The 27,572-nt window shown below is 39.6% G+C and overlaps 1 protein-coding gene across 7 annotated transcripts in view; it reads right to left on the reverse strand.

The window, feature by feature from the left end:
• The window catches only part of CACNB4 (calcium voltage-gated channel auxiliary subunit beta 4), a 266,924-nt gene that overhangs the window by 21,055 nt on the left and 218,297 nt on the right, over window positions 1-27,572 (reverse strand). For 6 of the 7 annotated variants that reach the window (XM_003907474.5, XM_003907475.4, XM_003907476.5 and 3 more), the window contains 8 exons: window positions 26,687-26,809; window positions 22,392-22,522; window positions 18,557-18,633; window positions 16,983-17,002; window positions 16,679-16,759; window positions 15,333-15,391; window positions 6,821-6,930; window positions 1,395-1,546 (listed from right to left, as the gene is read on the reverse strand). In XM_003907474.5, coding sequence (XP_003907523.1) covers window positions 1,395-1,546; window positions 6,821-6,930; window positions 15,333-15,391; window positions 16,679-16,759; window positions 16,983-17,002; window positions 18,557-18,633; window positions 22,392-22,522; window positions 26,687-26,809 — 753 coding nt within the window. The remainder of the gene's footprint in view (window positions 1-1,394; window positions 1,547-6,820; window positions 6,931-15,332; window positions 15,392-16,678; window positions 16,760-16,982; window positions 17,003-18,556; window positions 18,634-22,391; window positions 22,523-26,686; window positions 26,810-27,572) is intronic. The other variant, XM_021923621.2, reaches the window with a different exon arrangement.

Here is a 27,572-nt window from a genome sequence, read left to right on the forward strand (position 1 = left end):
GAGGAAGTGGACTGTACCAGGTCATTTATGTTAAGTAATACTTTAATATTATTCAGTTGAATAATGTTTTAGCTCACTATCTCCATGTCAGATAAATGTCAGAGTCATTTACATCTTTGGTTATTTTTGTCTCCAATTATTAATGGGACATTTCAGTTTAATTTTAAAATAATCAGACTATTCTGTGATTAGGGATCCAAGCAAAACATTTGTATTAGTATATTGCTACATGTAAACCAGTGATATATCTATGTCTTTTGGCTACCGCTGTTAACTGCATTTGGCCATATACTGCCATCTCCCATGGCCCTTCCCCTGCAAACAGTGTTAATCTATGAGCTCTATAATACCGCAGGACATAGGGTCTGGGAACTCCTGTTCTTGCACTTAAGGACACGACAGTGTCACGGGCAGTGGGAAGGGCTGAACTCTCCTGCACTGCAGTGAAGTGCTGGAATCCCCAGCAGTAATTTCAATTCACTCTACTGATTCTCAAAAGGTCCTAGTTTGCTCAGGATTCCCAAGTCCACTGCACCAAAGCAGTGTCTGCACAGGTAGATGGAAGGATAGGATCTCAGAAAATTTGGAGGAGAGTACAGCTTCTTTAGACATTCTCCGCCCATGAGAGGAGACTGCCATGCTGGTTGGCAGTTGAATTTGTATTTAGGCACCAAAATACACTAGGAGGCACAGAGAAGAAACTGATTATTAAGATGGTATTTCCCAAGGGCATCCATTTCACATTAACTTTTTAAGAACAATATCCTGTTTTAAAAATGAAAGAACATCCAAATCAAAGGAAACTAATTTGGGGCTATTTCACTTTTATTTTTATCTCCCACAGTGCCATAAAGATACAAAGCAAATTTCCCATTGTGCTTACCATGGAATAACTACATTCTTTCAAGAACTCAACCTAAGCATAAATCAGGGTCTATAATACTTCCATAGGAGATGTTTAAACAGTGATATTCTATTTTATATATGATCAATATAGATACCTTTTTTGATAAATATAGATGTACTCTCTCAACTAGGTACAGAGTATGGGTGACACAGGAATCAACAGTATCCAAGAAATTTACCAATATAGAATTCATAGTCTATGATAAGCCAGAGTCTACTTTTCCACATCTGTCTTCATGTTTTGTTTTTATTAAACACTTGCATAACTGTCTGGTTTGGGATCTACAATAGTAGCTTTTAGAAGAAATGAACTATTATATTCTCCACTATCTGAAAATTCATAGAATCTGTACACTGTGGAAAGATTTTAAACGTGCTTATTAATAATCAGCAAGATGTTCTCCTTGTCCACTAACAAAAAATCACAGAGCAAAGCACATTTTTAAAAGACGCGCTTCTAACCTTTAAGACAGAAAGGAGCTAATTACCTTTGGAGATGAGACTTTTACATGAACAATAATTGGTGCTAAGGAAGTCTTTATAAGTTGTGCTGGGTGATTGATGGTGTCTGCATCAAGAACGACCAGTTGCAAAGATCTTGCCAACTCAAAGATTCTTTCAATTTCACTTTGTACTTCCGCTAAAAGGAAAAATAATAAATAGATCCTGGTTATTGTTATGAATTAGTTCTTACATTAGAAAGATATAGTATATTTTCAGATATGTTGGTCTACATTACAAAATAAAATATTTTAAATTTTCACAGATGACTCTCAGACTTCTTCTAGTCAACATAATATTTAGCTGTTTATATACCTACGACAATTCTTTTATGTTGTTTTTGATTGTTGTTTTGTTCTAAAAAACTTTAATGTTAGCCATAGAAGCTGAAACCACATTTAGAAAACAACTGAAATATATGTGCAAAGCAACATCACATGGAAAGCAAATTACACTGAAATATTTCTATCAACAAAGTATATACTAATACTTTGTGGACATGCTTAAAAAAAAAAAACCCACAACTCATCTGTTTTGACTGATATGCACATTTTTGTACCACTGGTTAACTGCTCTGAATCTATCCTTAAAGCTAATCATATTACTAAGTCTAGTTAGATTTAAGTATGAGAGCCAGTGTACTTGCTCTAAGGCATAATTAGCTTCAGTATTAAGAACAAAAAGTAAGGCCAATTATATTAAAATGCTGCAATGCATCTAGATGCAAATCTCTCTGGCTGGCTATAATAGCCAAGTGACCCAAATCTGTGCATGAGTCTAGTCAAATGAAAAATCTACTCTTTTCAAATGTCTGAAGCAATACAGTTTTTTTTTGTTTGTTTTTTGTTTTTTGTTTTTTGTTTTTAAGGAAAACAGATAATCAATATAGGACATGGCTTTCTGAAATATAAAAAAAAATTTTATATATAGTTTATAAATTACCTGACTTACTGGATCATGCCCAAAGTCTGAATTATACTTGATTTTCAGAGAAATTAATTTGTTTTCATTTTTGAGATACGGTTTTACTCTGTTGCCTAGGCTGGAGTGCAGTGGCATGATCTTGGCTCACTGTAACCTCTACCTCCCAATTCATGTGATTCTTATACCTCAGCCTCCCACATAACTGGGATTATAGGCACACGCCACCATGCCCAGCTAACTTTTGCATTATTAGTAGAGGCGAGGTTTAGCCATATTGGCCAGGCTGGTCTTGAACTCTCGAACTCCTGATCTCAAGTGATGCACCCACCTTGGTCTCCCAAAGTGCTGGGACTACAGGCATGAGCCACTGTGCCCAGCTGATTTTGTTTTTTTATTTTTATTTTTTGGCTATAGATTTGACCAAACAATGCTGTAATTTGGTCCAAAGTACATAGAGTACACAAAACTATCTAATTTAAATTATTATTATTAATTTTTAGAGACAGGGTCTCACTCTGTGGCCCATGCTGGAGTGCAGTGGTACAGTCAAGGCTCACTGCAGCCTCAACTTTCTGGGCTCAAGTGATCCTCCCACCTCAGCTTGAAGAGTAGCTGGGACTACAGGTGGACATCACTGTGCCTGGCTAAATTTTTTGTTTTTTGTAGAGACAGGGTCTCACTAAGTTTCCCAGGTTGGCCTTGAACTCTGAAGTCCAAGCAATCCTCCTGCCTTGGCTTCCTGAAGTGTTGGCATCACAGGTGTAAGCCACTGTACCCGGCCTTAGATGATCCTAAAGATGGCCTAGGGAAAAGGTAATGTTGCTGTAACTACCCTCACTGAAAAGTGTTTGTGATTTGCTTTGCTTATTTAGTGTAAATTCAAGCTCACATTGCCCACCGAAAAATTCTCCCTTCCTTAACCAAAAGGATTGACAAGGCATGCAGGGTCAGGAATCCTCAAGACTATTATGAAAATCTATTTTCTCATGTTTTGCCTGATTGCATAAAATTCTTATTTCCCATAGAATCACTGAAGTTTAAGGCATGATCTGTATTAAAAAGGATGCATTTGAAGAGTCAACATATCACTTTTCAAGTTATCTAATACCAATGGCCTGAAAGACTTCACATTGCTTGGAAAGGGGACTAGCTTTCAGGATATTAATGAAAACAAAGTGGGCTTATTTGTCAAATTCTTCTGAAATCATATTCTACATTTGTTAGTAATGTAACATATTTGTCCCCTTTTTTCTCACACGTCAGAAAGTTTTAAAAGAAATGTTTCTTCAGAAGGAAGTTTGGAAAATAAAGTCAATTTTTACTGTAGTAAATTTCAGCCTCAGGATGTCAGGGTATGTTTTCCATTTGCTGTTTTCATTAAACTGTCACTGGCTTATGGGAGCTCCTGGCTAGGACTATATGTGAGCAAGCCTATGTTTTCTTAAGCCTCAAATATGAATACAATATTTTCGGAAGCAGCAAAAAGACATTGACGCGAACTGGACTGCCCTGGTACAAATAACCCTCAAGGCACTCTGAGTTTCTGTGTAAGTGACTCAGAAATACCTGAACCTTATTTACTCTGCACCAGCGGTGAGGTTAAGTGTGGTTTCTGCCAGGAGCAAGGGCAGCGATACCTACTGCTTAACCAACACAAAACTCTTAGGCCATGGGCACTTGGGCAGAAGAAGGGAGGTGCTTGGGCAGAACAAGCCAGGAGGGATGCTGGAGAAGGCCACATTAAATACTGGGGTGAGCCCAATGTTTGGATAATACGTATACAGAATGTAAATAAATACATTTTATCTGTGAGGCACATTTATCTATATAGCCATCTCTCTCTCTTTTTTTTTTTTTTTTTAAAGATCTCAGCCAAACCAAACAATGTTGGCTACTTGGACTGATTCTCAGAGGGGTTCCAATGAAGGTTTCCTCATAATCCTATTCTAGTCAAATGGAGCCCTGGAGAGTCATGGACTATGATGCTAGAGGACCTCGATGAACACTTCTATAAACTGATCATGACTGATTTGGGCCCACCTCTCTCCAGGATCTCTGTCACAAATGATATTCCTTATACCCACACCTGTTCATATTTCTCCCATGCTTAAAACACTTCAGTGGCTCCCCAGGCCCAAAGCAACATTTCCCAAAGTGAGTACTCTGGAACAATACTCTCATAAGATATCCTATGGGAAGAAGGGGGTTTTGTGCAAGGGATATATTGCATACCATACTAGCTTCTCTTTAGAATTTCAAACATGCATTACCCTTTACATCTTCAAGGCTCTAAGAGTCTTGCAGAGAAGAAACCTGTCAGTTTAATCCATCATTTCCAAATTTATTTGACAATGGAAAACATTCTGAATGTAACAACTATTACTATGTTGTAAAATTAACATTGCATGGGATCTATTTTGGAGATCTCTTTAGCAAGGCACATTAGAACCCCAACACATTGGCCTCGGTCTTTTTCAGTCTCTTCTGTTCCTCTCAAATCACAACTTCCCTGTTCTAAGCATGCTATACACAAATCTACTTCTTTCTCAACAATACATTTTTGTTTACATGTCAATGTCTTTGTACACTCCTGCCTTGAAGAACCAGCTCAAATATAACTCCTGAGAAGTCTTCTCACACATCTCCTACCCCCTACTCTTCTTTATACCCCTAGCTCTTTGTTCATAATTCCACTGTCACAGGTATTCTAACCATCTGTCCCTTCTGTCTCTTTGCCCACGGGTAAGACACTGTGTGTGGGATATGTCTGTATTTCCTAAGTCTAGTGTAATGCATGGCACATAACAAGTGTTCAATAAACATTTGATGAAGCAATCTACAAATGTGCATGAATAAGCACACAAATGGATCACATTGTGGTTATTATAATATTAACAGATTGCCATGAAATTAACTCCAATGGTTGTGGGTATATGACTTTAAAGAGTAAAGGTAAAAACCATGAGCTGAGATATACTTTGTTTCTTCTTGTTTACTCTAACTTGCCCCCCCATCCACCCCACTGACTCTGACAGCGGGTGACTGGATTGTAAGGATGACTTCAGTGAATACGGGTGAAGCCCTTGGCAGGTGTCAGTGGTTAAAGGAGTCAGACAACCTGGCTTAAGCTTTTAATTATCTTTTAGCCTCTCACCATACATTAGAAGAAGGAGTAGTTAAAAGCCAAAGACACTATAAGGAGTTACAAAATGGGTAGAAAACAGGAGAGCAGAGAATTGATGTTTATCTGAGAAATCCTCAACCTAACTTAATGTCCTTGTCACCCATGATATTTAACTTTAGTCATTACCTAATAGGATTCACCATCAACATTGCCATTGTACCTCCTCCAGGTCACAATACTGTGCCTTTGAGCATGCTTCCCTCTGCATGTGGAAGGCTCTAAATACAAGACTAAAGAAGGGACCACTAATCGCTGGGATCTTTCCCTCACAAGCACTGACCACTACTCTATTTGGTATGTTTCGTATTCCTTCACAAAGCAACCATCCAACAAACATTTATTAGCAATGATCATGTGCCAATCCCATGTCAGGAATATGCAGATAATACTTTGTACCTTCTTTACAAATTGTACAATCTTTGGCTCAAGGTCAGTGGGTTCTTAGTGTGATGTTAGGGCATGCACTCTGTCTTGGAAATCTTAATTTTGTTTAGTTTTCTATCATCTATAGAGCTAATTTCAACAGTTTAAAAAATGTAAGGCATGGAAGAGCCCTTTTTATCCTTCCTAGTTAAAACAAGTTGCCCTCAGAATATGAATGTAAAGAGAATCCTAGGAAGTCATGAGCGGACTACACCACCCTTGGCAATTGTGGAGACCATGAACAGGCTTTCCAGATGAACAATGTAATTCACCAGCACTATGGACTTGCTTCTGTGGGTGGTGATTCCATCCTCCACAGCCCTGTTCACCTATGGCTTGATGGAGCTACTCACTTACAGTCTTTTATTCTTCTCCATCATGGGGAATTTTAGGATGCTTTCCGACTGGTACCCCAGGAAAGACATGTTTAAAGTCCCTGCATGTTACTAATGGTCATTGCCATTTGCAACACCAAGAACACTGTTATCTAGCTTTTCTTCTAAAGATCTCAGGAGGCTGAACACCTCGTTTCCTTTCACGTCAGCTGTGACTCAGGTATGACAGATATCATTAGCCCCGTTGAGAAGCTGAGCAAAGTGGAGATGAGTGGTTTCATGTGGTTAGGCAGGCAAAGACTACGAGAGCCCATTGAGGATTCTTCCCACCAGACTAATTAGCTAACTGACTAAAGCTGAGAGACAGCAGGCTCTGGCTACTGCAAGACTCTGCTGCCTTCCTGCCATAGCTAGCATTCTCTTCAGGTACTCAGTGCTCCCGCCATTCAGAATGGGGAACAAATTGACAAAGACATTCACAAATGCACCATGTGTCAGCCCGGTCTGTAAGCACAGCTTGAAGAAGTACCACATTTGAACATCTTACCTAAGCTGGACCGGGTGTTCGAACGTTCAATTATTGCTCTCTTGCTGGGATTATTTAGGACAGACCTCTTAGCAAGAGAAATGTCAGCCGTCACTCTCGTTATTGATATCCTATGAATAGGAACACAGAACAGAACAAGCCAGTAAAAATGTTATGGGGCTCTCCAAGTGATTTAGAACCACAGTACTTAATAACCAATTTACATACTACAGGGGAACCGCAGTATAATAAACATTGGCCACAAGTGTTTTAAACAGGCTTTGGCTAGTATCAGAATGCAAGCAGAGCAGAATGGAGGAAGGTTTAAACTGTTTCACACACACACACAAAACCTACTCCATTAAAAATATTATTCGTCCATTATGGCCTGCCTTGCTGAATTCCCTTTATAATACACACCATACCAGGAAGGAACCAAAACATATAAATAAACCATGCTCTTTCTAGGAAGCAGCAATACAATTTGCCACAATTCATAGTTGATTTGCTCTTGAACAAGACCTTCAGGAACTACAAATGCTTTGCTCTGGGATTTAATGATGCTGGTCAAAGCTGGGAAACGCTCTTCATTTTGATTATCAAAGACAATCAACCAGTCTGTGGCTAAGTTGCATTCTTTTGTGATACACACGTGATTCTCCAGGGGCCCGAAGGGATACTTCATTTGTAAACATGTGAAAAAATGGTTTTATTTTTTCTGCATGCATAGGATTCTTCAGCATATTTGCATATGACTTTGAATGCATACGGCGGGCGGGCAGTCATAAGGCACTCTAGTTGAGAGCAATGTGAGTATTGTGCCAGGATTTGCTAAGTCAGAAAGTATCCTGCGGTCATGCAAGAATAAAGCAGGACCTGGCACAGTGGCTCACGCCTGTAAACGCAGCACTTTGGGAGGCCGACGTGGTTGGATCATTTGAGGTCAGAAGTTCGAGACCAGCCTGGCCAACAAGGTGAGACTCTGTCTCTACTAAAATACAAAAACTAGCCTAGTGTGGTGGCACATGCTTGTAGTCCCAGCTACTTGGGAGGCTGAGGTGGGGGAGGTCATTTGAGCCCGGGGGGCAGAGGCTGCAGTGAGCCAAGATCACGCCACTACCAATCCAGTCTGGGAGACAGAGTGAGACCTTGTCTCAAAAAAAAAGTGAAGAAGTAAAGACATTGCAAATAAATGCAGAGGGGCGTCTATTTGCATATGATTTATCAAATGAGAACATCTGCAACTTAGAATTTAAATACTATTTTAAACTGAGATTGCTCAATTTCCAATCATCTACCAGTAGAATTCAAAGTTTGCCTCTTTAAACCAGTTACTGTCACCATGGGCCTTTCTCCATTCTTATCTTCACAGCTTGGTTCCCAGAAAGGAGACAAGGAAAGTAGCACCCCTCCCCTTTTATACTCAGTACACCCATTCTCTTCTGTTTTCAAACTCTTTGGGGATTGAAGAAGGAAGGAGGGCAGAATTATCAACCATTACTGAATCATATGTCATCTCATACCTGTCTGGGGACAACACTGTCAGGAGACTGTACCTGATTTCAGTGACCTAAAGCCTTGGGGAGAATTTAAAATAGTCCTTTCCTCAGATGTTCGGAAATCATTCTTTAAAACAACAGTCTGTGCAAAAGTTCTGGTGCCATTTTAAGCAAAGTACTGCTTGCCTGTGTCATTATGTTTATATGCTGTAGGTTGTCAGGAAGTTTTCAATTCTTAATTTTTTAGAACTGTTAGACCCTAATAATTATTTGATGCATCTTCAAAATTGTCTCCCGCAGAAACCAAGAGTTTTTGCAGATACACCTCAGGGACTGTTCTGAGGACTAAAGGGAGCTTCAGTGGGCTCCAGCTTCACCATCCTCAGTGCCAGGTAAACACGCCTGCATTTCTGTTTTCTGCATTGGGGCTTTATATATGATTTCACTATAAAAAGCTGTTCAACTGCTAGAAAACACTGGTGTAACAACTTTTTCATTTTACCAAGAGGGAAACTGAGACACACACAGAAAGCTGCACATGGTTAGTTACAGCTCAGGTCTAAACCAGCCCCTGGGCATCGGGCCAGTGCCAAGTCACCTGACTCCACCATTCTCTTATAGTTCAGTGTTCTACAAGCCCGAATCTCCAGATGTCAGTCAAGTGGTCAAGCACGGATGCACAGTCAGTCTTGGCCTTGCTCTGAGATAGTAAGAATTTAAATCAAGTTGAGGTAGAGTAAACCCCACCTGACTTTCCATTACTCCAGTTGGCCACTGCAGCTTTCAGGCATGAAGTCTCATAGGCAGCTCCTTTCCTTTCCAGAATAGGGTTTGTGTGGTTTTATTTTTTTAATTTAATTTTCAGTTTTTGGTCAGAGTGTCGCTCTGTCACCCAGGCTGGAGGGCAGTGGTACAATCTTAGCTCACTGCAACCTCCACCTCCCACGTTCAAGCAATCCTCCTGCCTCAGCCTCCCAAGTAGCTGGGATTACAAGCATGTGCCACCACGCCCGGTTAATTTTTGTATTTTTACTAGAGACGAGGTTTCACCACATTGGCCAGGCTGGTCTCAAACTCCTGACCTCAGGTGATCTACCCACCTCAGCCTTCCAAAGTGCTGGGATTACAGGCGTGAGCCACCATGCCCGGCAATGTGTGTTTATTTTTGTGTTTTTGGGTTGCTGGTTTATTTGTTTTAAGAATGGAGCTGCTGGATAGAAACATACAGGCATGTTTCAGAGCAATCCAAATATATGATGAGAGACAAATGGGTAGGTTTAGGGACAGAATTCAACTTTCTAGACTAATGATTTTTGGAGGACCCAACAACCCAGAAAGTTGAATTCTATTCAGCTTAAGTGAAAATCAAATTTTCTAGTTCTGTACAGACAAGAGACTCTTGGTTCTTCAAATCTGAAGAGATTAGCATCAGATCCACATTTACTTTTTCTGAGTTACAAAAGTACTTTTACAAAGCTATTTTCAAACACAGCCAAAGTTTGAAAAAATTCAGGAAAAAACTGCTTCATATGTTCCAAAATAGAGGGAAAGATGCGACAATAAAGGGTATGTTTTCTCATTTTATTTGCTAATGCAAGTTAGTTTGCTAATACAAGTTATTTATTAATAAAAATACACATGCATAAAACAGAGCTCAGAAGAAGACAGGCCTAGCCCTAGAAAACCTTCAGTAAGACAAAATAGGAGTTTCTCTTTTCTATGCAAAGATGCTGACTATTATCAAAATCAGACACCAAACCCAAAATTCTTTTTTGTAAAAGGCTCTCCAGAAAAGCAATCACATTCACAACTGAATACTATCTAGCTTATATACTATTTTTAACTTAAAGTAGTATCCTTTCTACTTCTTTTCTTGCTATCCTGAGACCCCCTAGTCTCAGCATTCCTATGTACCTTGTTCAATAAACATCTCTAAAAAGTTCCCTTGGAAAACTTCCTGTGACTTGCTGTTAGTAGTTACTGGCCAGTAGGTAAAAGACTAATAGGAGTTTAGTTCCCCAGCAGACTGGATGTAGCAGCAAATGTTCCTGAAAACTAGCAAACATCATTCCCTAAATAGAGTAAATCTGAACCCCCATTGTTGCTTATTTCCACTTTAGAATTCATCCTAACTGCTGCAATCCATCATGAGCTGTATTAGTTTTCTGTGATTTTCTGTGGAAAGATATTGTTTTCAGTTATAACACATTCATTAAAAAATAATCTGCATTTCCACGCTGGTAACATAACAGCTGTAAGATCTGTCTGTATTCTATCCTTGCTACATCCAATATGCAGCCCAGACAGTATAATAATTTTGGAAAACTTCTAGTATTAGTAGGGAAAAGTGTTCCAAAGAATGGAACAGTGCACTTACAGGAGAATTGAAACACACAGGAAGACCTGAGTATCTTCCTGGATCTTTCTCCTGGTAGTTGCATGAGTCATTCTATCTTTTGACCTCAGTATCCTAATCAATAAAATGGTAATAGTAGCTTTGCCATAACTATCTCATGGGATTGCCACTAAGAGCAAATAAGGTTATATATAAAAGTGCATTCTTAAATAATTATTCATAGTGTCCTCTGTTAATAAAAACATATATAATGTACACAAGGCAAACAATTATTAGAGATTTAAAGACTTGAAGGAGATAGTTTCCTTATATCCTACTCTCAAAAGTGGGCAGTCTACCATGAACTCTCTCATTCCCAGAGTCTGTGAAATGTGGGTGAGAGAATCAGGTCAGATACGTTGTACTCAAACTACTAATTTAAATATTCAAGTTTGACACTGAAGTGTTCAATTAATTATTACTGGTGTTTGAGTGGCTGTTTATGAGTCTGCATTTGAATAGAGAACAGTAGGAAGAATGCATAGAAGAATGAAATTGATTATGAAACAGAAGTTGTGGCTGTTCTTTTACCATTTGTTGACTGCAATTAGAAATTATCTTCATTCTTATACGGCTTGGTTGCCTTGTGATAGCACCAATTATTCCCATTTCCTTTTATTAATAAGTACTATCTCTTTGAGTCTCCCTAAGTTGTATGTTTAGCTTCTTTTCTTTCAAATTCTTTCTCAAGCCTATTTTTCCCTTTATGTGTTCTTTGGCTAAAAGCATCCTTTAGCTTGAGATCTTATCTGTGTAGATTACATGATGTTCATCTAAGATTTTTGGCCATGATCATTATCAGTTACAAATTGACCAATAAATGTCATAGAGTTGATCTGATCCAGTTGTCAAAAGCCTACAGTAACAACTTTTGGGAGGATTTGAAATGACTGGCATAGGTCAACAAACTGCAACTGGTTTGACTGCTTGCTTGTTCAGCCTGTGAATGGTAGATTGAGCCAGCTGAACAAACCTCATCCAAACGGGTAATCCCCAATGAATATTTGTGGTGTGAAATGAAGAGAGAAGCTCCATGCCCATTGTGTATCCGCTGTGTCCTCGTCAGCACAGGAATCATTGCTCCATGTGGATATTCACAAATACAGAGGGCACTCAGGAACTATTTAGTGTCGTGTTTTTCTTTTTCTTTATGAGACAGAGTTTCGCTCCTGTTGCCCAGGCTGGAGTGCAATAGCACGATCTCGGCTCACCGTGTAACCTCCGCCTCCCAGGTTCAAGCGATTTTCCTGCCTCAGCCTCTTGAGTAGCTGGAATTACAGGCATACGCCACCACGCTCGGCTAATTTTGTATTTTTAGTAGAGAAGGGGTTTCTCCATGTTGGTCAGGCTGGTCTCGAACTCCCGACCTCAGTTGATCTGCCCACCTCGGCCCCGCACAGTGCTGGAATTACAGGCATGAGCCACTGCGCCCGGCCTAGTATTCTGTTTTTCTTACATGTATCACAGTTAGGCCCCACAATAGCAGCTATAGCAATAAAATTGTATAATAAGTAGCTCTAAACTGACTCAAATAATTTCTAAGGTATCAAAAAAATCCCAAGTTTATGATTCTGCAATAGTCAAACAGTTGGACTTTCATCCAATTTGTTGAATTATTTTCTACTAAGATCTGAAAAGCAGATGAAAGAAGAAAGCCTCATAGCCAACAGATCCCTTCTTTGCACTTTCCGAAAAATAATAGGACTTTCTCCTATTTTGTCTAACGCACTGCATTCATAGCCCATGAAACACAGAGTAGGTTTCCATTAGAACGTATTGTTTATGCCGTGTCACTGTGCTAAAACCTTCCTTGTCATTGTTCTCTTGGCTGGTTTCAATTAAAGACTATTTGTTTTTTTCTCTCTTTGTATCAATTGGTAAAACATAATGCAGCACAATGTTATGGCTCAAAACCTAACAATATTCCCACGAAGAAGACATGTCAGAGTCAGTGTGACGCTACCAGCGAATTTCTTCTTTCTTATCAAAGTCTCCACATACACTCAGTCAAGGAACTCATTATTGTTCATCCTGCTGCCCGGCCTCTTAATATTTGAAATCAAGTCCATTCTCTCACCCCTCACCCCTTTAATATTTACCTATCTTTCTCCAGCCCTGCTGGAGAAATACATCAGATTTCTCCAGGGCTAAGTCTCTCTCTTCAGCTATTACTTTTGCTGCTGCTGGGCTCTTCCTCTAGACCCTCTGCCATGTCATCAGATCCCATGAATACTTGAGATTGAAATTTGCATTCAATTTCTATTAAAACCAACTTCAATAGTACAGTAATGGATGCAGACAATTCTACTTGATTCAGGACAAATCTCTGCTGTTACAATTAAATAAATTCCCTTTTTCTGGGCCTCAGGATTGAGGAAGAACATCAGATTCTTCATTCTTGAAGGCGAACCTTTAACAACGCTGTCGTGTATCAGTATGTTATAGACCAAAATAATCTAATGCAAACGTAGGCTGTCTTATGGGAAGGGATTTGCTCAGATAGGGCTGTTATGGGGCCAGTGGATTCGGCACTGCTCAGAACTGCCTTAGGTAACAGCTCCACAGGTTAAAACCATGTGACTCCATACATATCTGAAGGAACCGTGCATGTGCACCCAAGAACACAGAAGACTGGGCTAGGCATGCTGGCTGCCTTCAATCCACAGGGACCTGCATGAGGGTTAGGGTTAAGGCCAGAGCATCAGACAGCAGGACCAGGACCAACCCTATTAAGTTACAAAGTCAAAGTTCAGCTGTTTCTTTGCAATGCTTTTTAGAAAGTGAATTCCCAATAGCCAAAAATTTCAAACGGAAGCAGGTTATCTACCTGATTGTGGTTGTTGGAGAAGGGAGATTAGTCTACAAGACATTTTATGTATCCTTCCAACTCCAATGCTCTAGGATTCAGGGCTTTTAACTTATTTTATTTGAAACTACTTCATTATCTGCCTATTTCCTTTTTAAAGAGAGTGAAATGGAATAAATACATCTTTCTTATTAAGCCCTTGTCCAGTAGATGAATGTGACGAAGGCTATTACTGGTTTAACAAATTCTATCTTCTCTTCCTCCTGGACTGCAAGAGTGCCTCCGCTGCAATAAGTATGACTACATAACCAAGTTCTAACCAGTGAAATGTGAGTAATAACGTGCTCTGTCTCCAGGCCCGGCAAGCTGACTAGAGACATCATACCTGGGCTAAGGGCCCCAAATGACAGAGGGAACAAACTTTCTGCCCAATTCTCCCCTCCCCCAACTCCATCCTCCCTCCCAGCCAAGGAACACCTGCCTCAGACTGTTAAGTGAGCAATAATAAGTTTCCATTGTGTTTGAATCACTACACATTTTGGGGTCTATTTATTAAGGCAGCCTGACCTACATACTAATGTACCTAGAAGTATTCTTATTTCTTAAACTAAAATCTCAGTTTACTTTCTTTCTATATAGTTCTAGAAACTAATGAATATTTTACCCAATTATCCAGAAAGCTTTTAACAAATGCATACAATTTATATTTAAAGCAATACCATGTTTGTTTTTATTATTAATGTACCAATTTATTACACTTTATCTGAATTTTTTTTACATTTTAAAATTATTTTGTGCATTTAGCGCATTCTCATAATTTAGCAAAGAGAAAGTGAGTGGCTTAATTACTGCCTTCAAAAATAAAGAATGTGATGTTCTTCCGCTATCCTACAGTAATACATTGGATGCATTTGCCCATACTTTTTGATGCACACTATTTAAATTTTCCACATTTCTGATAAATCTTCCGGTTTTTTCATGTGGTTATTTTTACATGGACTGTATTCTGCATATGAAAGAGCTTAATATTTAGAATTGAGTCATTACAGGCTTTTTACCATTCTCTGCAAAACAGAGAAACTTTCTCTAGATATTTTTCACAAAACTTAAATGACAAAATTATTTAATGGCTAATGTCTGAGCCATATTGTTGATGGATCATAGTAAGATACATTAAAAAATAGATCAATAAAATAACAGGAAATTTCTAATAAAAGCAAACCCTCAACTATAATAAATATCCATATAAGTACTATTCCCTACAAAATGATCACTTTGGGAGGCTTATGATTAAAAGAATTCTCACTCACTTCGTTTGAGAAAATTCAGTACTTGATATTTATACTTTCATATGACACACACACACACACTGCTATACACACACACTGCTATTTATACTTTCATATGACACACACACACACACTGCTATACACACACACTGCTATTTATACTTTCATATACACACACACACACACCAAATACTGCCTAGCTTGACCAGCAAGCCACTATACTCATCAGAAATATTATATATTTTAATTAATTTTTTAATAAAAACCATTTGGTATCAAATTATTAATAACTGAGAAAATAAAGACATATACATTTAAATAAAACAGATGGCTTAGTTTTCTTCTCCTGGTCCTTTCTTCATTGGGGACTCAATGTTATACTTCATATTTTCAGAGTTCTTTTATTATATTCTTCCCAAGAATACTGAGTTAACTTTTAACTAGAGAACTTCTGAAATCTCTGGAAACATACATCTACAATTCAATTTATCATACAAGTTTGGTTAAAGGAAAAGAAAAATACAAAAACATCTATATTTCTCACCTCCCATCAAACCTGTGCTTCAGGAAATCAAAGAGGGCTTTCTGCATCATGTCTGTTACCTTTGCAGAGGTGAGAAAAAAAGAATGAGGCAAACACATGCAGAGAGAGAGAGAGAGAGAGAGAGAAGTCAAAAGTGAGAGAGGAGGGAGGGAAGGGCACTATGAGCCAAGACCTTATTGCAGCCAGTCGTCTCCTGGGGGCAAGTTACCATGGAAGATGTTTTTCATGCTTAACCATGTGCAATTGCTAATTTCCACCCCCCTTGGTTCTCCTCCAGGGTGTTGAGGAACAAACCAGCAGTGTTCACCGGACCCTCTTCCCTCTTCCCTCTTCCCTCTTCCCTCGTTAGGGGATAGAACTGCTGCCAGGAGACAACAGGCTGGCTTTGTATACAGGTGCCGGGCATCCTTGGCACGCCTGAGCTGTGCCTGCCTCCAGTGAGGAGCAGCTGGAGAATTGAGGCCAGCACTGGACTCAGCCTTCCTGCTAGTTTGTGCGTGTTGGAGGAAATTCTCCATGCCCATGGCTGGATTTTTGTAGACCACTCCTCCTGCTCATCCCTCTGACATTTCCAACTCAGAGAAAGACAAGAGAGAAAGAGAGGGGGAGAGAGCAAGGATTCTTAGATCTGCCTGAAAGAGATTCATTAATTCATTCAGCAAATTGTGTACTGAGTGCCTACTATGTGCCACACATTGTCCTAGCTCGATGGGAATGGTGTCCTGGAGGCTGCTCACCTTCAGAGTTTAAATGTCATATCTACCTATTTTTTAATCCATGCTAGCACAAAGTCAAAACAAACATCTGAAACAAAGTCTCTACTCTTTTCCTTGTCACATGGTTTTGTTTAATCTCCAAAGTTTAAAAATGTGCCCTTTAAAATAAACAAGCAGAGAAGGATTTGGTGGCATATGCCATCATCTTAAAACCCCAGCAGGGTGAACTCTGTTTGGGCTTTAAAAGTTTGGGTTTGCTGGAAGATTGATTGTTTGTCCTCTTGTGCTGTTCATTGTCTATTACTTCTAATAATGAGAATGGTCAAGACAGATAAAGTCCTTTTCTTTGCATTTAATGCACAGCAAATCTTTGACCAGACCTTCCCATTGTAAATATTTTGAGAGAGGTATTTCTAAACAATGTAATACATAAAAGATGAGAAGTGTCCAAGAGAGGAAAGAAAGGGCAAAGGGCCTTGTGAGCCCCACACAGTACCCCCTGCCTTCCCATGCTGAGCACTGGCTTCCATCAGGACCCACGTGGAAACAGACCCTTGAGGAGCAAGCGGCAACACGACCGTCTCCTGGGCGCTCGATCAAGAACTGAAGAGTAACAGATGATATTTGTACCTCATAACCTTTCAGTGACGGCCCCACTAACACCACCGGACGCATTGATGGCACAACATCGTAAGGAGGAATGTGCTCCGTCTGAAAAAGAGGATTCGACACGTGTGACAAGGTGAGGTTGAGCATGCCTCTCCACAGTCACAACATTCATAATGCTCAGGTCAAACGACAAATGATTATCAAAGTCCCCAGCGAGGAGGCTCTTCCCTTATTTTACAGCCACTTTGGGTCACTGAAATGGAGCACTGCAGGCATGTACGTATAGGAACCTTAACAGGAGATTTAAAAAGGAAACACAACTTACCACTTTTTGCTTCTGTTTTGCTAAAAGACAATAACGAGAGCCATATCAAAATATGTAATCTCTGCAAATGACAGTACGTGAGTTTAAAAGATGGAAGAATGTACCCATTTGCCCCTATAATTATCTTCACCACTTTCCTATCACCCACTTTGGAGAACCAGCTTTACGATTTCATTCTGGACATGTCAATGTTGAAGACGTATGAAAAACAGACAGCCCCTTCCCTGGTACAAACGACCTTATATCCTGATTTCCCATTGGGTGGGAATTGGGTACAGGAGTTGAGAACAACACTGGAAGTTCCGGGCCAGCCTTCACCATGGGTTGTTCCCGTGCTGGACACAGCACAGTGTTGCTGGGAACAAGTTGGACAAATGCAATTTCATAAAAGGAAACAGAATAACCACTTGGGCAAAAATGACTAGCGCCTCAATCACTAGTTATGTTTATATTTGTAACTCATAATTCTGCACCCCCTTGGGCATTTTTGCCCATTTTCTACAATATTGGCACATTTTTCCTACTATGTTGCTTTTAAATTTCAAATACATTTATAACCAGTTATTCCTCAGATAAACTTATAACCAGTTTTTCCTGTTCTTTCCTGTTTGTAATAGCTAAAGTCTGCAATGTCCTGAATGTCCAATAAATGGGAACAAAGCAAAATATACTCAATAACTGATTTAAAGCAATTCTGTGGACATCCAAGCAGGTCCAGTCTAGTTGCGTACAGCTCAGAAACCTGGTTTGGTTCAGTGTCCTGTAGATCAGAGGGCTTCACATGCACAAGGACCCAAACACTTAGAACCATTCCAGAACCAATCCAGTTGCCTCCAGTTTTGGTAGGCCAGAATAGGGCCTTGGACTTGCCTTTCCAAATTGATAATACAATTGGAATTGGTAATTAGGGCACTGGATGCCGTAATGCAACAGTTCTAGGCCAGAATGAAATTAGCCTATAGGAGTCAGGGAATGTGGTAGAAGAAAAATTCCTACATGAAGACCTCCATAGTTTCCAAATGCACCACAACTCCCAATTAGGCCACCATTGTCTCTTCATTACCATGAATTCCAGGGCTTGGCTGTCTGCTGTCCAAATGGAAATGAGGCTGTCCCTCATTTGGGCCCTGCCTGACTCTCTGCTTCAACCCTCCCAGCTCAGGCTGTACCAATACATCCTGAAGTTCCACATGGAGACTGAAAACAGGGCATTTTCTTGAGAGTCTGCTTCACTTTGTTTCCTTTTTTTATTGTTACTCACCATCTTAAAGTCTGTCCGTTTCTTAGGTAAAATAATGAATTTTTTGAATATCAGTTTACACAATGGACAGTTATTCACTCGGGGGGGTAAATAAGATTTTTCAAAATTATATTCTAACGACGTGAATTTTTTAGTACCATTTTAAATCAAATCAAATTACCATAGAAAACAAATGAGAAATGAAACATTAATTAGAAAAACCTTTAAATTAAGCCTTCAAATTGTTTCCAAATTAGCAAAAATACTTGCACGTGTGTTCAAATATTTTAAAAAGGAATACAGTCTATGAATAAGAGTTAACTAAAACCCTCACCTGTTGATGTGGGAGTTGCTCGAAATGTCCCAGATACCATTTCTCCAAGACTTGAAGAAGAATTTCCACTTGATTTCCTAGGATATAGAAAAGGAACTAAAGACTCACTCCCCAGGTTCTTTGAAAATAGAACTTGAGAGTACAAAGCTTTCTTTGGCCCTCATCCTATTAAATAATTCAAAACACACCAAATTCTGCTATAAAGAACTTCAAGAATCTGTCCAAATGTTTTCTTTGACCTCATTTCTAAGAGAATGTGGAGAACTAGTTAAGACCTGAAATATTTTGCAAAAGCATCTCTTCTACTTAGTCAACGCGGAAATCAGGCAAAACCGTCACTGACGGGAATGTTCTTATGAGCTGCTTGTTAACCTAACACCAGGCACCAATGTGCCAGTCAGATGTCAAACACAGCTCAAAACAAGCAGTAAGACCCGGAGAAACCATTTCTTCTTACAAGATGATTACGTGGCCATCAGAGTTAAGAACTGATTATAGGGAATTGGTCACAGAAAATATTATTTGTTTGAATGGAAGATCCTCAACTCTGGTCTCCTCAGGTGTGCTCTGGAAGCTTCCCTGAAGCCCACAGATGCCATCAGGAGCTGCCACCTTCCTACTTCCCCAGTGCCCTTCTCTTTTAGTCCTTAAGAGTATGGTCCCTATAGTCAGAAAAATCTCTCTCTCCTCTTAGCTCTGCCACTTACTAGTTGTGGGACTGTGGCACATCATAATGTCTTTGAGCCTTAGGTTCCCCACCTATAGAAGGAGATGCTACACCTCACATGGTTGGTATAAAGATCAAACAAAATCATGTCTGTGAGCTCTTGGCTTTACTATTTGTGACTGCCACGAGGTAAGTTTTTAGTTTCAAAGTATATATAGTCAGCCGGGGGCGGTGGCTCACAGCTGTAATCCCAGCCCACTTTGGGAGACCAAGGTGGGCGGATCACCTGAGGTGGGCGGATCACCTGAGGTCGGAAGTTCCAGATCAGCCTGGCCAACATGGTGAAACCCCCATCTCTACTAAAAATGCAAAACTGAGCCAGGCATGGTGGCAGGCACCTGTAATGCCAGCTATTCCAGAGGCTGAGGCATGAGAATTGCTTGAACCTGGGAGGCGGAGGTTGCAGTGAGGCGATATTGTGCCACTGCACTCCAGCCTGGGTGACACAGCAAGACTCTGTCTCAGGAAAAAAAAAAAAAAATTATATACTGTTATGAGAGGCTTAACAATGGGGATATCCTCTGAGGAATGTGTCACTAGGCAATTTCGTTGCTGTGTGAGCACTGTAGAGCGTCTTACACACACCTAGATGGTACAGCGTACTCCATTGCTCCTGGGCTACAAACCTGTATAGGATGTTACTATACTGAACACTGTAGATGACTCTAACACAGTGGTTAGTATTTGTGTATCTAAACCTAGAAAAGATACAATAAAAATACGGTATTATAATCTTATGGGACCACCACCATATGTGTGATCATCTTTGACAAAAATGTTATTTGGCCCATAACTGTAATAATTAACAAATAATAATAAAACTCTTAAAATGATAATAATTCAGTTATTTTATACAACAAATATTGATTGTACATCCCTGTTTTAGAAAGTAAAAATATAACAGTGGCATTGGGGAGACAAAATCCTTTCCCTTATTGAGTCATATACTAGTAGGACATATCAGTACAGGTTGAATATCCCTTATCCAAAATGCTTGGGAGCAGAAATGTTTTGGATTTCCATTGTTTTCAGATTTTGGAAATTCGCACTATATACTTACTAGCTGAACATCCCTAATCCAAATGTCTGAAATCTAAAATGCTCCGATGAGCATCTCCTTCGAGCATCATGTCAGTCCTCAAAAAGTTTTGAATTTTGGAGCATTCTGGAGTTCAGCTTTTCAGATTATGGATGCTCAGCTTGTACCAAACAAGATAAATAGGTAAACATATAATATTTCTGAGAGTAATAAGTGTAACAGAGAAAACTAAGTCAGGGAAAGGATGGGACTTACAGGGAAGGGGAGTGAGTACAATTTTAAATACAGTTGGCAGGAAAGGGGTCACTGAAAGGGTGACATCTAACAAAGATATACAGCAGATGGAGTGGCCTGGTGAAAGTGTGAAGAGAAAGGTTCCAGTAAGAAAAAACAGCAAATGCAAAGACCCCAAGACAGGAAAACATGCTCCCCATGTGTCTAAAAAGAAGCATGGAAGACAAACAGTTTAGAAAAAAAGGGATGATATGGTTTGGATCTGTGTCCGCAGGAAATCTCATGTTGAGATGTAATCCCCAGTGTTGGAGGTGGGGCCTGGTGAGAGGTGATTGGACCATGGGGGCAGTCCCTCATGAATGGTTTGGCGCCATCTCCTGGTGCTGTTCCTGGGACAGTGAGTGAGTTACAGTGAGATCTGATTGTTTAAAAGTGTGTGGCACCTCCCTGTCTCTTCCTCCTGCTCCAGTCATGTAAGACACCTGCTCCTGCTTTGCCTTCTGCTACCAGTAAAAGCTCCCTAAGACCTCCCCAGAAGCAGATGCTGCCATGCTTCCTGTACAGTCTACAGAACCGTGACAATTAAAGCTCTTTTCTTCATAAGTTATCCAGTTTTATAGAAGTGTGAGAACAGGCCGGGTGCGGTGGCTCACACCTGTAATCCCAACACTTTGGGAGGCCGAGGCAGGCAAATCACAAGGTCAAGAGTTCGAGACCAGCCTGACCAACATGGTGAAACCCCACCTCTACCAAAAATACAAAAATTAGCCAGGCATGGTGCGCACTGGTAACCCCAGCTACTCAGGAGGCTGAGTCAGGAGAATTGCTTGAACCTGGGAGGCAGAGGTTGAAGTGAGCCAAAATTGCGCCACTGCTCTCCAGCCTAGGTGACAGAGCAAGACTCTGTCTAAGAAAAAAAAAAAAAAGAAGTGTGAGAATAGACTAATACAAGAGACAAGAGGGATTAATATTAATAATAGTATTGGCAAGTTATATGCTAAAAAAGATCGATAATTAAAAGTGGGGTAACTATACTTTTGTGATCTCCTATTACTGTTGGAGCAGTTCTCATTATGACAAAAGTGGGCGCCCAAAGAACACAGGAGTTTTTTGAAATAGAAAAGCGTTCAACAGAAAACAGAGGTTGAGGGTCAAGAGAAAGAGCTGCTTCTATTTTAGAGCTTTCAAAAAATTGTAACACATATGAAATCAAGGCTTCAGTGCAGGCTGCGACACGGTACATGCAGACTCAGGATGAATTGGTTTCTCTTCTCTCAAGCTGTGCTTGTGTTCCTGGGGCCTTTAAATACCTGCACTCTGAGATCTACATGGCTACTTGAGTGGTTCACTATAAAGGTTGTTTCACCTGAAGCTGTCTTCACCCAAATACCAGGGGAAAAGAGATGCCACAAAAAGCCTGGGGTGGAGAAGGTACTGTCAGTGCCGGGACCTGCACGTACCATCACATTATGTGCCCGCTTAAGGGAGAGTCTGTAAGTGAACCAAGAGGAGCCATAATGCTGGTTCAGGTCAGCTCCCACTCACTGTGTGGAGAAAGAATGCCCGAAGTGACTCTCCTAGAGGAAAGCCTGGGTTCCAAGGAGGGCTTGCTGAGGCCACAGAAAACAGTCTTTGCCATGGAATTCATATGGTCTCCAGTGGTGTTAGGCTTCAGCATGCACAGAAGGTAGAGAACTATCTGAAACTCTTCTGTGTCAATTTCAAAACACCTTGCACACAGCAAAGTATCTTCTACTTTGACAGCATACACTCTTGAAAATATCACCCAATTTTCTGACCAAAAAAAAAAGTGCATAGAAAAGATGGGAACGTACCCTCCGTGAAAACGTCCTCTTTTTTGTTCTTGCTGAATCCGTATGTTCTCCAATCTGAGTGGACTTGGAATGAAGCCAATTTCACAGCCCTCTTTCACCAGCCTTCCTATCCACCAATCATTGTTATATTTCTGGAATTCAGAAATAAAATTGCTATCAATAGTAATTCACTAATCTTCACGTTGTTTATGAATCTTAGGGGACAAGAATAATAAAATGCTATTTATACGATATGATATTATACTATATTTTATATAAACTATATTTTATATGTATATGTATACTATATTTTATATAAATTATATTTTATATGTATGTGTATACTATATTGTATACACCATACTATATACCATATTTATATAAACTATACTCTCATAGTATACTATACTTTATTTTATATAAACTATATTGTATATGTATATGTGCATATGTCTATATATCTATACTGTTTTATATAAACTATATTGTATATGTATATATGTGTGTATATATACCTGTACTATATTTTATATAAACTATATTGTGTGTGTATATATATGTGTGTGTGTGTATATATATCTCTCTATATATCTGAGGTAGATTCATAGACTAAAGCAGGGTTCTGCAAACTTTTTCTGTAAAGGGCCAAGTAGTAAATATTTTAGGCTCTGCCGACCATGTGGTCTCTGTTACAATCAGTTGATGCTGTCCTTGTGTGAAAGCAGCCACAGGCAAACATCAACAAGTGAGCATGGCTCTGTTTCAATAAAACTTTTCTTTACAAAAAAGGCAGTGGGTCAGACTGGACCTGTGGGCTATAGTTTGTGAACCCCTGGACTAATGTCTGGTCCTAACCTTTGGATTCTTTGGGTCTTTGTCAAGAAGCTCTAACCAATTCTTTATTTATTTATTTATTTATTATTATTATTATACTTTAATTTATTTTATTATTTTATTATTTTATTTATTATTAACTAATTCTTAAAGAACATATTTCACAAGGATAAATATGCACCAATGTAATTGGGACTCTGGAAGGCAAGACAGATATGTCTGATATGAAATACATTTAATAGTCCATAATTTGTCAAAAGCTTTCAGGTAAAAACTCCATGATACTATCTGTAGTGTAATCTCACCGGGGAAGAGTCATGATCTTTCAAATATAGATTTGCAAATTAATGTCCAACTTACTACTTGAAGAAAAAGATGCCTACTCTTACAAAGTCTGAGCATATTACATATTTGTATGTGAAATTTTGCAAGTAATTTCCAAACGCTCTGAAGCCCAAGGGGAACTCCAGAATTTCCATTTAAGTTAAGTTCCATAACATGTAAACTCAAGACCCAAGTCTATGCAAAGGCTTCAACCAGTGTGGGGTGAGAGTCTGTCAATGTGGGCTTATTTGGTGGATCAGTAAAATTGCATTTCTAACTATACATTTGCTGAATTATAGAGCAGAAAGCAATTTAGTTCAAGCTCCCTGCCTCAAGGAAAGGTTTCTGCTAGGTCACTTCTACAAAATAGGTATCAGCTCTATTGTTTAAACTCTCCGGAGATGATTCTAAAAACTTCCTTTACTGTTTTTATCAGTGTTGGGCAAGACAATTCTCTCCTACTTTGACCCAAAACATATATATTTATAAACACATATATTTTTTTCAAAATGTAACAATGATATGTAGTTTGTTTTGCTGAGCTCATAGAAAAGTGAAATATATATATGTGTGTGTGTATATATGTGATTCTGATACATTATGAAGGAGGAATGGAAGGTTTCATTGCATTTTCATAGCATGAAGTTCTGGGTAAACTTTAAGTTATTCTGAGTAACAGCTTTACACTCATGAGAAATGTGGTCTGGTAAGAATTTGGCCTTTGTTAGGCACACAGCTTCTCCATGCATATTATATGAGTGGCATATAGTATACTGCATTGAAATAAATGTAAATTGAGGGCTGGGCATGGTGGCACATTCCTGTAATCCCAGCATTTTCAAAGGCTGAGGTAGAAGGATCAGTTGAGGCTAGGAGTTTGTGGTCAGTCAGGGCAACATAGCAAGACCCCATCTACACACACACAGACACACACACACACAATTAGCTGGGTGTAGTAGTGTGCCTGTAGTCCTAGTGTACTACACAATTAGCTAGTGTAGTGTACTACACTATTAGCTAGCTATGCAATTAGCTAGTGTAGTGTACTACACTATTAGCTAGTGTAGTAGTGTACTACTAATTACCTAGTGTACTACACAATTAGCTAGTGTAGTGCACTATACTACACTACACAATTAGCTGGGTGTAGTAGTGCACCTGTAGTCCTAGCTACTTGGGAGGCTGAGGCTGAGGTGGGAGGATCACTTGAGCCCAGGAGTTCAAGACTGCAGTGAGCTGTGATTGCATCATTGCACTCCAACGAAAACAGAGCAAGACCCTGTCTCCAAAAAAATTAAAAAAGAAAGAAAAGAAATGTGAATTGACGTGATATAAAACCTTGAACAATCTAGGTCTTAGGTGTTTTCCTGTCTTTTATTTTAGTATAACAGGCCTAAAATAATAGGTCTGTTTATTTTGGAATTAATAAAGGGCAAAGGGACCCTTTTAGAATCTTAGGTGCATAGGTCTGGAATTTAAATTTTACTGTGTTGAGGACAAAGCAGACCATGAGTCATAGTTTCCTAGGGCTTAAGTTATTTCCTGAAATGAAGTTAGCCCACTGGAACACTCATTTGTTAAATGGCACCCAAGTGACTTTAAAGGGCTTGCTGAAACGGTTAATGCAACTTCCCAAAAAGTTTTAACTTAGTTCTAGGAAACAGCCAAAGCACAGTGAGAATTTGACTCAGGGTGAATTCAAGTTTTTTGAGTTACTAGGGAGAAAGTCACTATGTAAATTCAAGAGCTTAATTTGATCATCATTTGACTTACATGACAAGCATAGTTGTAGCTTTTCTCTGCATTTAAGCTTTTATTTGTTACTGAGAAAGTACTTAACATGGTGCATAATAGATAGCCTTCTAAGTGATGGATGAGAGGAAAGGCTATAACTTGATTATAGAAATGTGTTCATTTGTGTTGATGTTCTGGGAGCTTGTGCCAGCTCTCTACAAAGGTCACCTAGGTGTTGTTCCAACCCTTCTCTATTTGGATTTCCCTAAAATGATTAGCACTTTCTCTTTCAAAGATATTTTCTTATCTGATAATTTCAAGACATAAAAACAGGCGGTTCTGGTCCACATAGGATTATCAGCTCAATGCCACATATCAAACTGCCAGACTGAAGAGAAAATCACTGATCAACAAGCACATAGCTCAAACAGCAGCCAGGACAAATTGAGGCATTGATAAAATGCAGGAAAGCAATAAAATACAAGGTTGGAATGTTGGTGTGAGTGAGTGCACGTGACATGTAAGAACGTCTCTTACCTTTTCAAGGGCTGCTTCTCCTTGGACACAGTGGGTGTTAGCAATTAATGAATATGGTTTGGGCATTTTTGATGGGAATGGTGAGACATAATCAACTTAACCATTCAGATGCCAGGGCACATGTTTCAGGTCAAGAGTTCTTGTCTTCTAGACAAATGTAGACATCCTCACCCCGTGTACCATCAAGAAAGTAGAGGCCATGGTTGAAGTTGATGGGTCCTCAGTTTCTTATTACCAAGGCCCTGAAGTGTCTGTGCCTGCACTCATCTTTTCCCTGATTGTCACAATGAATTAGCATTCTTCTTTCTATCAAAGGTCTGTCCCTCCACTAGGGGTCTTGGATCCACCCTTCTTGGCTACTCAAACACTTTACCCTTTTGCCTTTCTGCTTCCCAGAGTCCTCTGCCCTTTTCTTAGCTGTAAATCTTTCTTTGAATGATTATACACTCTAGTGTTGGTTCCATGGTCAAGGTGCACAGGACTATAGTTTACGTGTCTATAATTACAACATCGTCTGTAAATAGTCCCTTCTGGGTAGCTGCCATGCCACCAAACTTACATTTTCCTAAACTGGATCCATACATTTATGGCTCTGCAGTCACAGAAGGGGATTTAAGGTGTCCAGAGGACCATAGAGGTCTGTCGGAAATCCATGCTATAATTTTAGGGTTGACTGTGATTTAACTTTGTAAGTGTGTGATAATGCAAGCAATGATCTCAGACTTCTCAATCTTGATGAAAATGACTAGATTTGGAAGACTCAGCAAATTAAATGAGGTACCGCACTGGCAGCTCCTCGGGTCTCCTCTCTGGCTAGTCTGGCTCAGAGCTGATTCCTAGCTTCAGCTTTTTGGCAGGTGAAGGGATACAGTATGTTCTACATTTACCTCTTTAATGTGTAGAAAGTCCTTAGCATCAAAGGAGATAGCCGTGCTTGGAACAGGCACATCCTCGTCCAAGGCGCCGCAGTAGCTCACATTTGTCTTCACGGCAAATGCTACAGGTTTGGACTAGGGACAGAACCATGGAATAAGGAATGAGGAAGGGAGGACAGAGGAGCATTTTAAATATTGAAACTCTGATCGTACCAGGTAGTAAGAGAAATAACTTTCCAAAGAGGGATCTCAAATGAGTTTTACATTCTCAGGCAATATCAAGAAACCTGCAGAGACGACTCTGAAAACGATTCGGTCCTATCAGCCTAATCATTTTTCCTCTCCTGCAATACTTCCCAATATTCCAAATTTTAAAATGTGCTCTAAAGTATTAAGAGGGATAGACAAAGGCAGGGGAGAAGGACAGTCTCTTCTCTAATCTTAAAATCTGTGCTTATTTTAAATGATAACCAATACCTTCTTACCTTGGAATACAGGAAGCGTGTGCTAGGGCTTTTTAAAAAGAAAAAAAAAAAGTGGGAAGAGGATAAAATAGTATTTTTGAAATAGTCCAGATTTGAAAACCTGTGGAATTCTATACAACAGACTATCTGGTCCTTCCAGGGAAAAGAAGGGTTAGTCAGTCTCAAAGCTGATGGGCAGGGCTCTTCACAGATCATCTTCTCTCTAGCTAACACAGCTGGTTTTGAAACTCTTTTTACACAAATGCCTCTCAGCAAAGTGCTCTCAGGCTGGCACAGCCCTGTGGGGACAAGTAAACCACCAACCTAAGCAAACGGTGCTGCCACCCACATTTGGGTGACCACAATGGCCACAAAACAGATTCTGAAAGAAAATTTTATAACAAAAATTAGCCACAGTGAGACACAAGATTCCT

Source organism: Papio anubis, chromosome 10 (assembly GCF_008728515.1).
Source record: "Papio anubis isolate 15944 chromosome 10, Panubis1.0, whole genome shotgun sequence".
NCBI classification, from domain to species: Eukaryota; Metazoa; Chordata; class Mammalia; order Primates; family Cercopithecidae; genus Papio; species Papio anubis.